Source organism: Phyllobates terribilis, unplaced genomic scaffold (genome assembly GCF_046119375.1).
Source record: "Phyllobates terribilis strain yellow unplaced genomic scaffold, ASM4611937v1 Scaffold_8__6_contigs__length_399053987, whole genome shotgun sequence".
In the NCBI taxonomy this organism is placed as follows: Eukaryota; Metazoa; Chordata; class Amphibia; order Anura; family Dendrobatidae; genus Phyllobates; species Phyllobates terribilis.
In genome coordinates, this window is record NW_027362768.1 from 185,652,820 (window position 1) to 185,666,405 (window position 13,586).

General features: G+C 46.8%; 1 protein-coding gene across 1 annotated transcript in view; it reads right to left on the reverse strand.

Moving 5' to 3' along the window:
* LOC141157080 (quinone oxidoreductase-like) overlaps positions 1-12,383 on the reverse strand; it is a 31,138-nt gene extending 18,755 nt beyond the window's left edge. Inside the window, exons 1-8 of the mRNA XM_073643907.1 lie at positions 12,126-12,383; positions 11,433-11,566; positions 9,044-9,157; positions 8,513-8,665; positions 7,536-7,699; positions 5,986-6,037; positions 1,619-1,768; positions 1,382-1,483 (exon numbers count right to left, since the gene is read on the reverse strand). Coding sequence (XP_073500008.1) covers positions 1,382-1,483; positions 1,619-1,768; positions 5,986-6,037; positions 7,536-7,699; positions 8,513-8,665; positions 9,044-9,091 — 669 coding nt within the window. The 5' untranslated portion in view covers positions 9,092-9,157; positions 11,433-11,566; positions 12,126-12,383. The remainder of the gene's footprint in view (positions 1-1,381; positions 1,484-1,618; positions 1,769-5,985; positions 6,038-7,535; positions 7,700-8,512; positions 8,666-9,043; positions 9,158-11,432; positions 11,567-12,125) is intronic.
* Positions 12,384-13,586: the final 1,203 nt, after the last annotated feature.

A 13,586-nucleotide genomic window follows, 5' to 3' on the forward strand; every position in this document is an offset into this window, starting at 1 on the left:
CCTGTCAGCCCCCATCACACACAGCACCGGGGACCTGTCAGCCCCCATCACACACAGCACCGGGGACCTGTCAGCCCCCATCACACACAGCACAGGGGACCTGTCAGCCCCAATCACACACAGCACTGGGGACCTGTCAGCCCCCATCACACACAGCACCGGGGACCTGTCAGCCCCCATCACACACAGCACCGGGGACCTGTCAGCCCCCATCACACACAGCACAGGGGACCTGTCAGCCCCAATCACACACAGCATTGGGGACCTGTCAGCCCCCATCACACACAGCACAGGGGACCTGTCAGCCCCAATCACACACAGCACAGGGGACCTGTCAGCCCCCATCACACACAGCATTGGGGACCTGTCAGCCCCCATCACACACAGCACAGGGGACCTGTCAGCCCCCATCACACACAGCACCGGGGACCTGTCAGCCCCCATCACACACAGCACCGGGGACCTGTCAGCCCCCATCACACACAGCACAGGGGACCTGTCAGCCCCCATCACACACTGTACCGGGGACCTGTCAGCCCCCATCACACACAGCACCGGGGACCTGTCAGCCCCCATCACACACAGCATTGGGGACCTGTCAGCCCCCATCACACACAGCACAGGGGACCTGTCAGCCCCCATCACACACAGCACCGGGGACCTGTCAGCCCCCATCACACACAGCACAGGGGACCTGTCAGCCCCCATCACACACAGCACTGGTGACCTGTCAGCCCCCATCACACACAGCACTGGTGACCTGTCAGCCCCCATCACACACAGCACCGGGGACCTGTCAGCCCCCATCACACACAGCACTGAAAGTGTCACAAACTGGAAGTGAAGCTGCGAAACCTAGGAACCAGCTAGAGCTCCCAGCGCCCAGGAATAGGCTAGCATTTTGTGCCCCTTGGCCGGTGTTCACTCTTTATTTCTCAAGCACATGTCCGAAGGATAATATTGCTGTATTTCACCTTTGACCCTGTAGTTCTTTTCTTTTTGCCAGTATAACACTACAAAAATAAAAAGTGATACATTGTGGCACCTCCTGAACAGCTCTGTACACCATCTAGTGGCCGTTCTCGGCACTGCAGCTCAGCTCCTATAGAAGTAAATGTGATCTGAGCTGCAGTACTGAGAACGGCCACTACACCGTGCACAGAGCCGCGCTGGTACAGCTCCGTATACTGTATACAGCGGGCAGACAGGACCTGGAAGCCGCTGATCAGTGGGGGGTGCTGGACCCTCACTAATCTGGTATAGACGGAGTATCCTAAACATATGCCATCGATAACCTAGAAAATCCTAAAAATGTGAAAATGCCGTATGAGAGAGAAATGGCAGTAGGGGGCGCTGCACAGACAGGATGGGGGGCACTTACCATCACTCGGCCGCGGTATGATAGGAGTTTCAGGTCGTTGCTCAGGTTCACATTGGACAACATCTCCAGGATAATATTAACCCCGTCCTCCCCGGCAGCCTCCTAAATATTAGAAAGCACAATCCATCTCTCCATAATAAATAATAATAAATCCTGTTCCCGGACGTCACTGATACCGGGGGAAAGCGGACATTATATCGTACATCAGACAAAAGTGTATATGGGGGTCACACTGACCCGGATCTTCTCGATGTAATCCTCCTCCCTGTGGTTGAACACCTTGTGGGCTCCGTTTTGTAAAACCAGATTTAACCCTTCGGGGCTGCCGGCGGTGCCGAATACTTTGAATCCATGGGCCCTGGCGATCTGACAAGCCGCTATCCCCACCTATAGGGAAGAAAAGGAGAGGTCAGCGGAGCAGCGCAGACCACGCCAACCTCAAGGGTGCACCGCTCGCTGATGGAACCGTGCAGACACATGTTTCTTACCATTTCCCTCTCTGCCGTAGAGGCACGGTGGTCTTTGTGGTTGCAGTTGCTTTATGTAGTGCACGAGCTTAAAGGCTCATACTCATCTGCGAGAAAAGCGGACGAGTGCAATCCGATAAAAAAATCACATCGCACTCTGACCAATGTTAATCTATGAGTCTCTGCTCGTCTAAAAAAAATTTTCTCGGTTCAGATCGGACTGACAAAAAAATCGCAGCGTGCTGCTAGTGGCCGCGTATATCGGATGAGACTCGCCAGTGCAAGTCAATGGGTGCAAGAACAAAAATTGCATGCCACTTGGATCATGCATGGGTCGTCTGATTTTTACACCCCAATCTCTTTGAAAAGCCGACATTTCATCAGCCGAGTACAGTAAGATCACAGCATGACCCGTCAGGATAGGAAAGATAGAATATGTGAGTGCGATATATAATTAGTACAGTGCATATTAATACATTTCTGAAAAAAATGCTGTAGGATACCCTGAAATTGTATTAACCAGCAGAGGGAAAGCCGACAGCTGGGGCTGATGTTTATAGCCTGGGAAAGGAGTAATACCCATGTCGCTTCCCAGGGTATTAGTATCATCCCACAGCTGTATACTTAGCCTTTACTGGTTATTAAAATGGGGGACCCCGAAAAAAAAATTATGTTGAGTCCCCCCTATAATCTATATATATAATCGTCTTATCCCGTCTGTCTGTGTGTCTGTCTGTCCAGGAAATCCCGCGTCGCTCATTGGTCCGCCAGCGGCCAATCAGCACCGCGGGATTTCTGAAAAAAGATGGCGGCCGTTAGTGGCTCATTTGCGGGATGGAGCTCAGCGGCGATGCTGCCGGGAGATGTCCGGCGCGAGGCGCTCATCTCCCGGCCAGCAACAGCAGAAGGAACCCGACCGCCGGACCCATCTGCGGGACGGAGATGCAGCCGGGAGATGAGCAGCACGAGGCGCTCATCTCCCGGCCGGTAGCAGCCGAAGGACCGCCGGCTCCGCTGACCTCCATGCGGAAGAGAGGACCGGGGAGCGGCGCTGCGGGTCGGGATACTTCTGCTGCGAGCGCCCGCTATGTCCCGGGTTCTCGCAGCGTAAGTAGCCGCACAGGCAGCGCCGCTCCCCGGTCCTCACCAAGACGATTCGCTGATTGGTCGCGGTCTTCGGACCCGACCAATCACTGATCTTAGCGCAAAACTTAAACACCGCTGTGCTGATTGGTTGGCGACGCCGCCCCTCGACCAATCACCGATTTGGGCGCCACATTTAAATATCGGCCGCGACCAATCAGCACAGCAGTGTTTAAATGTGGAGCCGAGATCGGTGATTGGTCGCGACCGATATTTAAATTTGGCGCCCAAATCGGTGATTGGTCGTGGTCAGCGTCCTCGACCAATCAGCACAGTAGTGTTTCACTTTGGCCGCAAGATCAGTGATTGGTCGCGGGCCAAGTCCGCGACCAATCAACGATTTGTGCAGCACATTTAAATACCGGCCGCGACCAATTGGATGTCAGCGCCGCTCCCCGGTCCTCCCTTCACGCCCTAGCCGCATGGATGTCAGTGGCGCTGCCTGTGCGGATACTTCTGCTGCGAGAACCCGGGACATGAGCGGGCGCTCGGAGCAGAAGTATCCCGACCCGCAGCGCCGCTCCCCGGTCCTCCCTTCACACCCTAGCCGCTGATGTCCCCACAGTATCCGCATGGTGTTACAAAGGTCCGGACATTTGTGTTAAAAATCGCTGATTGGTCGCTGGCGCTGCCCGCTACCAATCACCGATTTGGGCGCCAAATTTAAATATCGGCCGCAACCAATCAGAACAGCGGTGTTTAAATGTGGACCCAAGATCGGTGATTGGTCGCGGCCGATATTTAAATTTGGCGCCCAAATCGGTGATTGGTAGCGGGCAGCGCCAGCGACCAATCAGCGATTTTTAACACAAATGTCCGGACCTTTGTAATACCATGCGGATACTGTGGGGACATCAGCGGCTAGGGTGTGAAGGGAGGACCGGGGAGCGGCGCTGCGGGTCGGGATACTTCGGCTTCCAGCGCCCGCTCATGTCCCGGGTTCTCGCAGCGGAAGTACCCGCACAGGCAGCGCCGCTCCCCGGTCCTCACTAATACGATTCCGCTCCCCGCTCCTCACCAATACGATTCACTGATTGGTCGCGTGCGGAGAGCGCGACCAATCAGTGATCTTGGCGCTAAAGTTAAACACCGCTCTGCTGATTGGTCGCGGCCGCTGCCCGCGACCAATCAACGATTTGGGCGCCACATTTAAATAGCATCCGCGACCAATCACCGATCTTGCCGCCACATTTAAACACTGCTGTGCTAATTGGTCGCGGACGCAAGCCGCAACCAATCAGCGAGCTTGGCGCCAAATTTAAACAACGCTCTGCTGATTGGACGCGTCCGGCATCCGCGACCAATCAGCGAGATTGGCGCCAAATTTAAACAACGCTCTGCTGATTGGTCGCGGACTCCAGCTGCGACCAATCAAAGAGATTGGCGCCAAATTTAAACACCGCTCTGCTGATTGGTCGCGGCCGCCATCCGCGAGCAATCAGCGATTTTGGCGCCAAATTTAAACACCGCTCTGCATCGCTCTGCTGATTGGTCGCGCCCGCCGGCCGCGACCAATCAGCAGTATTGGCGCCAAATTTAAACACCGCTCTGCTGATTGGTCGCGACTAATCAGCGATTTTGTTGCCAAATTTAAACACGCTCTCCAGTCCTCACTAACACGGCTCGCTGATTGGTCGCAGACGCCGCCCGCGACCAATCACCGATATTGCCGCCAAATGTAAACACCGCTTTGCTAATTGGTCACGGTTGCCGACCTCGACCAATCAGCAATTTTGGCGCAAAATTTAAACACAGCTCTGCTGATTGCACCCGGTCGGCCGCATACCTATTCTAGAATACCCGATGCATTAGAATCTGGCCACCATCTAGTCTATATATATAATCGTCTTATCCCGTCTGTCTGTCTTTCTGTCTCTCTGTCTGTCTGTCCAGGAAATCCCGCGTCGCTGATTGGTCCGGCCGCGGCCAATCAGCGACGCGGGATTTCAGAAAAAGATGGCGGCCGCTAGCGGCTCATCTGCCGGACGGAGGTCAGCGGCGATGCAGCAGGGAGATGACCGGCGCTAGCCGCTCATCTCCCCGCTGCTGGCAGCACAAGTACCCCAACAGGCGGCGCCGCTGACCTTCATGCAGCTAACGTCGGGAGATCAGCGGCTTGGCCCGCTGATCTCTCGACAGCAAGTGTGAACGGAGGACCGGGGAGCGGCGCCGCCGGTCGGAATACTTCTGCTGCGAGCAGCCGCTCATCTCCCGGCTTCTCGCAGCGGAAGTAGCCGCACAAGCAGCGCCGCTCCCTGGTCCTCACTAATACGACGCTGATTGGTCGCGGCCTCCTGCCGCGAGCAATCAGTGATCTTGGCGCCAAATTTAAACAACGCTCTGCTGATTGGTCGCGGTCGCCGGCTGCAACCAATCAGCATTATTGGCGCCAAATTTAAACAACGCTCTGCTGATTGGTCGCGGTTGGCCGCATATATATTCTAGAATACCCGATGCGTTAGAATCGGGCCACCATCTAGTTAATAACTATAAATATACTGAAAAAAAAAAAAACGAATTGAAATTTTATTCGTGCTTTTTACAGACTCCCGGGCGGATGGAGTTTATCACATCTACTTTGCTTGAACCTATAAATGTAGCAAATTTTCCGTACAATAATTAAAGATGCTGAGTGTTTGCTACATGGGAACACGTCCTAAGGGTTTTCTATGTGTAATCAGTCCGGCATTATGGATTCTTCTTGTGGATTTGTTTCAGATTTGTCCCCATTGAGTTCAATGCCGGAGGTTGAAAATCCGCAGCAAACGTTTACACTGGGGGAAAAAAAAGTATTTTTTTCACAGTTTTTTTCAGTGTCTTTCTTCTTTCCTAGTTGTCTGCTGATCTCTATATGCACTCGGCCTCTTGCAGTGACAGCTCGTTCCATGTGACCGCTGCAGCCAATCACTGACTGCCTCTACCTGGATCCCTAAAATAAGCTATTATCACAGCAAGACGTCCTCTTATTGCAGGCTACAGGGTCACAGTACTCACTCCGCCACTGGCGCCGTGTACGAGGACCACCTCCCCGGGTTTACCATGTGTCCTGCATAACAAAAGAGAAAGATGTCTTAGATGCTTAATCAATAAAGACCGCGGCATCTAAGGCTATGTTCAGACACCTTGGTTTTTTCAGCGTTTTTTTATGCAAATTTTCAGCTGCGTTTTACAGTACGAGCAAAGGCTATGAGATTCCAGAAATCTCCTGCACACATCATGTTTTTTTTTTATTAGGATTTTGTGCTTTGAATGTTTTTTTGCAAAATAGAGCAAGTCACTTTTTTCAGCGTTTTTTTCACCCATTGGAAATAATGAGTGGTGAAAAAAAACACAGGTGTGAGGTTTTTCAGAGTTTTTTCAGCATTTTTTGTGCCAAAACCAGAATGAGATTTTTTTTTTTTCACTTAACTTTATGTACATGCATAACAGAGACAAAAGAACAGTGAAAAAAAACGCTGAAAAAACGCACCAAAAAGACAAGCATAAAAGCAAGAAAAATCATGAACAACCTCCTGGCAAGAGATCAGGTTTTGCTGCAGAAAAAAAAACGCAGAAAAAAACAAGATGTGTGAACATAGCCTAAGGGGCTTAGGGCTGGGTCGGCCACAATAGGAATCCTGTGGATTTTATATTGCCAGAATTAACGCAGTGCAATGCAGAAATAGTGCGGTGCATTATGCAAGCGATCAAAGGTCCGAGTCCAAGTCCACTGGTGGGATTAATAAATGTTGAAAATAAAATTTTAATCAAGTCTTATGACAAAAAAAGTCCAAAGTGGAAAAAAAAGTGTTACAAAACACCATAAAAAGAGAACAAAAAAACAAAAACCGATGAAACGGTATCACCACATTTGTAACATTGTAACAATCAAAATTTGTAATGATTGCATTAATTATCCCACACAGTGGACACCGGAAAATAAAAACTAAAAGAACCATTGTCGCATTTACCGTTATTGATTGTTCAACCGTATCCCACAGAAGTTTAGAAATGAACTATTCGTCCCGCAAAAAAATCAACTTTGCGTCTGTGGCACTTCAAAGTTACAGTTTTTGAGGCGATGCAAACACAACAATTTTTTTTTATTGTGCAAAAGTAGCAAAACATAAAAAAAATTATAAATTTGCCATCGCTGCCTTTCTATCGACCCTTAGAATAAATGTATCATGTCATTTACTCCAAACAATGAAAACCCAAAACATACAATGACACATCTGCTCTTTTTATTTCATACCCCTCCTTCAAAAAAAATAAATTACTCTGTTAGATAAAATTGCAAAAATAAATAAATACCCCCCCCCCTCCCCCCCCCAAAAAAAAAGACTTTAGAAATGTGACAATTAAAAAAAAAAATGCTTGGTCATTTGGGCTCTAAATAGACTGGTCATTAAGAGGTTAAATAAAACGTTAATATTCCGGGAGATGTTTATGTTATATGTGTCTGTATGTGGCCGCCCAGTGGTTGTTATGTGCATTGCAGCCTGTCCAGAGTGTCCTATCTACGCTGAGTGTGGCCGAGCCGTGCAGACACCTATGGCGCTTACTTTTGGAATAGCGCCCTGTAGGCAGTGAAGTATGGAATAGCAATGGCCGCTCCTTGCTTGAAGTTCAACTGCTCGGGAAGTGGGTACACCGTATCTTCGAAGGCGATAGTGTACTCCGCATATCCTCCTGTGACTGTTCCGGTGGTGAACACGCGATTTCCTTTCTGTACAATGTTTAAAATAAAAAAATATACTAATAAGTTAAATTAAAAGAACATCCTGCACAAAACTGATACATTGTACATTATGTGACCTGCTGTGCCTGGTTCTGAAGCTCAGTCCTATTCAAGCAAATGGCACAAAGCTGCAGAACCAGGCACAGCCAGAACAGTATGCCAAATGTAGCTGAAATAATTAAAGGGAAGCAATGCTCGTAGAAAGTGCTGATTGCCGGTGTTCTGGAGGTTATATTCATGGCTGGCATCCATTACTATTTCTTAAGTGGTATCTTGAGGGACACTCTGGGAATAACCACCGGCAAAGGGACACAGCAGGGGTATTATTACTGGCTAGGAGGCAAAAAGAGGCACTATTATTTTCGAGAGCACAAGCAGGGTGTATTATCACTTTCTAGTAGGTACTAAGGGGCACAATGGTGTTCACTCTTACCGCTCTTTGACACCTTTACTGCGTTGTGCACTATTACTGTGCACTATTGAGGATTAGTATGTGGCACAGTTTATCACCATTACTTTTGAGGCATTATCGTTTTCAGGATTTTATCTGTTTGGCATTATATGTTGGGAAGTAATTACAGTAATGACATCACTATTTCTGAAGTATAATTTTTAGGGGCATATGGGTGCGAGAAACTGCAGACGAGTCGGTGCTGGGAGAAGTTGTCATGGAGGTCTGGGTCAGAAGGAGAAGAAAGGAAACGCTAAATATTGCAATCTGCAGGACAGGACTCCAAATGGCCAAATGAATATAAAAAAATGGCAAAAAAAAAAAAAGAAATAAAAAAACACTTCAATTACCTTAAATGCAGTCACCTTCCTGCCAACATCCACCACCAGCCCTGAAGTGTCAGACCCGGGCGTGTAGGGTAAGCTCGGCTTCCATTCAAAGCTGCCAGATCGGATATAGGTCTCCACTGGGTTAATTCCGCATGCATGCACTCGAATTAGAACCTTCAATAAAAGAGAAAAAAAAAAAGATACAAAGCGAAAAGTTCGATCGATTGTTGCATTTTTGCCTTTTTCCTCTCCAGTTTTTGTTGTTTTTATGCCACGTTCTTCTTTTTTAAGGCTTTTCGGTGTGTTTTCCTGCTTTTTGCAGAACATTTTAATGGCCAAAAGAGCATTTTTTTGATTCTGCACAAAGTTCTTTAACTTGTGCCATTTTGAAGAGTTTGGCGCTAATTATGTCAATGAATGTGAAAAAAAAAAAAAAAGGCCTTAAAAAAAGAAAAAAAAGTCCTATATTTTTATCTCATGAGTGGACTGTTATTTTAAGCAATTCTCTACCATGCTCTAAACTGCAGCTTTGCTCTATGCAAACATGTGTACCTGGTTTTCACCTGGTGAAGGCACTGGGACATCGGTATGGAACTTCATAACCTCCGGTTTCCCAAACTCTGAGACCCGAATTGCTCACATGAACCTTGTGGAAGCCATACTGGTCTGAAAGACATAAATATATGTACTCACCTATAATGCAGGCGTCATCCACATCACGAGCACAGGGTATACAGCAGACCCCGACTATAAGCTGTGATGCCCCCTGGACTTTCTCATTATTGACAAAATGTGCAAATGTCCCATAAACTGCACTCCAGACTCGAGAAGCTGTTAATGGCGCAAGATCTGATCCAAATCATGTGACGGGAAGATTCCAGAATGACAATGTGTCACTGTATAATAACGTATCCTTAAAAAATGGAAGCGATCATCAGGGTATGTGACCTATTGTTTAAAATCAGGATTTGGTATTTAATATATTTTTAAATATGTTTGGCAATATTATTTTTTTTTCAATATCACAATCCGTATTAAAAATAGAAAAATGAAATCTTGCAGTTTTCACATCGGCCACTAGGTCTTTTTTTTTCATTTCTAATGTCCGGTTGTTTCAGCAAATCCACATGTTCATTAACAGCAATGAAATGCTGACCCTATTGAAGCATCTGAGTGTGTGCAAAAGTCATTGTGAAGGGAGGAGGAGGAGGTGAGCTGTGACATCACCTATTGTGAATGGTGGATCCTGTGTTATCTACTGTATATAGAGGTGTTATCAGTCATTTTACAGGAGGGGGAGGAGGTGAGCTGTGACATCACCTATTGTGAATGGTGGATCCTGTGTTATCTACTGTATATAGAGGTGTTATCAGTCATTGTACAGGAGGAGGAGGTGAGCTGTCACATCACCTATTGTGAATGAGGGATCCTGTTATCTACTGTGTATAGAGGCGTTATCAGTCATTGTACAGGAGGGGGAGGTGAGCTGTGACATCACCTATTGGGAATGGTGGATCCTGTGTTATCTACTGTATATAAAGGTGTTATCAGTGATTGTACAGGAGGAGGAGGAGGTGAGCTGTGACATCACTTATTGTGAATGGTGGATCCTGTGTTATCTACTGTATATAGAGGTATTATCAGTCATTGTACAGGAGGAGGAGGAGGTGAGCTGTCACATCACCTATTGTGAATGAGGGATCCTGTTATCTACTGTGTATAGAGGCGTTATCAGTCATTGTACAGGAGGGGGAGGTGAGCTGTGACATCACCTATTGGGAATGGTGGATCCTGTGTTATCTACTGTATATAAAGGTGTTATCAGTGATTGTACAGGAGGAGGAGGAGGTGAGCTGTGACATCACTTATTGTGAATGGTGGATCCTGTGTTATCTACTGTATATAGAGGTATTATCAGTCATTGTACAGGAGGAGGAGGAGGTGAGCTGTCACATCACCTATTGTGAATGAGGGATCCTGTTATCTACTGTATATAGAGGCGTTATCAGTCATTGTACAGGAGGAGGAGGAGGTGAGCTGTGACATCACTTATTGTGAATGGTGGATCCTGTGTTATCTACTGTATATAGAGGTATTATCAGTCATTGTACAGGAGGAGGAGGAGGTGAGCTGTCACATCACCTATTGTGAATGAGGGATCCTGTTATCTACTGTATATAGAGGTGTTATCAGGCATTGTACAGGAAGAGGAGGTGAGCTGTGATATCACCTATTGTGAATGGTGAATCTTGTGTTATCTACTGTATATAGAGGTGTTATCAGTCATTGTACAGGAGGGGGAGGAGGTGAGCTGTGACATCACCTATTATGAATGGTGGATCCTGTGTTATCTACTGTATATAGAGGTGTTATCAGTCATTGTACAAGAGGAGGAGGTGAGCTGTGACATCACCAATTGTGAATGGTGGATCCTGTGTTTTCTACTGTATATAGAGGTGTTATCAGTCATTGTACAGGAGGAGGAGGTGAGCTGTGACATCACCTATTGTGAATGGTGGCTCCTGTGTTATCTACTGTTTATAGAGGTGTTATCAGTCTTTGTACAGGAGGAGGAGGAGGTGAGCTGTGACATCACCTATTATAATTAGTGGATCATGTTATCAGCCTTGTATAGAAGTGTTACCTGTCATTGTAATACTGACTAGAATGATAAGGAAACCGCTGAAAGGTCTACATGAAAGGACAGGAAGTAGGAGTCTACAAAAGTGTGAAAATTGCAAGTTTAATAATTTTTTTATATTAAAAAAAAAAAATTGGCAATTAAAAAAAACATGTAACACAAAAATATGATCTAGGCAATTTTTTGGAGGATAGCTTACATTTGACTTTATTTTTTTTTAACTGCTCGATAGAAGACAAGCAGGGAAACAATTAACATCAATAAAGCAAAATACAAATATAAATAAATAAATCCACATACATATAATGCAATCGGGAGTCCTCAGACCCTGGATAAGACGTGTCCTCAGCACGTCGGGGTTGCTGCACTTAGGCTCCGGCGCCTCTCAGTCCTGTATACCTGGCTCTTTGCCACCCTGCAAACAATGGCAAGTCCTGGGTAGGAGATGGCAGAGTGTTATGGACATCAGTCCTGCCTGTATACGATGGAGATCATTGTCCTACTCCGTGCAAACTTATATCTCACTACTAAGTCATGTGCGCTCTTCCCCAGTTCACAATTTGCCTTCTATATTCTCTGTGCTGCACGGTCCATTGCTGGCCGCAGAATGAGTTAACTGAGAATCCATCAGTGAGCTCATTCTAAAGTTCTAAAGAACAGTTTGTAACTTGCTTTTTTCTGAGCTCCTCTCAGAATTATGACCAGAGACCACATCACAGTTAAATAAGCAAAGAAACTAAGACAAATGGTGCAGAATTTCTAATGAAACCCAATTGCAAAAATGATGCGTAGCCCCAAATACAATCATTGACGTAGAAAAAAAATGTCTCCAAAGGTTGAGAACCCCTTTAAGTTTAGAGGTATGTACCTGGGATTAGGTGTTTCTCCACTGTATTTCTTTTCAGATGTCTTAAGAGGAAAAGAAAGTCCGGGCGCAGCTGTGTCTTACCAACCTCCTCTCAAGACGACCATGGAGGAGACTTCTGTACTCACCGCTCTTCTCCACACGTTGCCCCTTCCCTCCAGTCTGAAGTGCGCTCCTTCTTACACTGCGTCAATGGGGAACTTTCCAGGAGGCGAATTGTTCTACAAGGAAAAGGAAGGATCTCTGCAAATTCTTCTCTCCTGCCCCAGCTCATCCGACGGCCCAGAAGAAGTGTCCTCAGGTGACTTTGGTGATTTATTTCTCCTGTCACTGTCATTTTCTGTACTCACAATGAGTAGGTACTGATGTCAGTACAGCAAACAGACTGGGAAGAGCCGGGCGGACGCTGCTTATGTGAATATATCCTTTACAGGAAAATGAAGACAAATTCCCTATTAAAGTGAACTGCAAAGTTTCATAACTTTCCGTGCCAGACAAATAAGTCTAGTGACTTATTCCTAATTTATCTTCTGCCTTTAGTAGGGAGTCAAGTGATTTAACCCATCGCATGCTCTGTATAGTATAGCTGTTATGCTCTGTGTGTCCTGACACCTTTCTATCATAGCTGCGATGCTCGGTGTGTCCTGACACCTTTCTATCATAGCTGCGATGCTCTGCGTGTCCTGATACCTATCATAGCTGCGATGCTCTGCGTGTCCTGACACCTTTCTATCATAGCCGTGATGCTCTGCGTGTCCTGACACCTTTCTATCATAGCTGCCATGCTCTGCGTGTCCTGACACCTTTCTATCATAGCCGTGATGCTCTGTGTGTCCTGACACCTTTCTACCATAGCTGGGATGCTCAGTGTGTCCTGACCCCTTTCTATCATAGCTGCGATGCTCTGCGTGTTCTGACACCTTTCTATCATAGCCGTGATGCTCTGCGTGTCCTGTCACCTTTCTATCATAGCTGCTCTGCGCCGACACCTTTCTATCACAGCTGCGATGCTCTGCGGATCCTGATTCCTTTCTATCATAGCTGCGATGCTCTGCATGTTGTGATATTTTTTCCCATTAAATGTGTTATTAGACAAAAATCGTAAAAACATTTAATCTATGGTGCAGATTAATAATCCTTAGCGTTGAGTTCCCTTTTAAAGGAATAATGACAAATTCGTTTGCAGCAGCTTTCAGTTGAAAAGTTGCAATTTTTCGCCTTTTTTTCCAGAACTTTAGTTTTCACTCCTCTTATAAAACCTCCAGGTAAACTTTGGTGAAGATCTAGGTCAGCCTTAGATGTAGCCATCAGTTGACCGGCCTCAAGTGTCCACGGGAAACCGGATGGGCTCCATGCACAGGAACACCACCGTCCCCAGACGGCCACTTGTCTGAGCAGTGGATACTGCACACACCTTTCCAGTGCTGCCTGCTACAGTGTAATCAACTCCCAGATTACTGACCGAAACATCTGGAATTTCTTTGAATAATAAAATATTTCAATCTATGTGAAGAAGAGATTGCCAAAACTTTCTTGTACTGTCCCCAGACTGACTCCGAGCACAGGATGACTGCTGTCCCAGCTCCAGC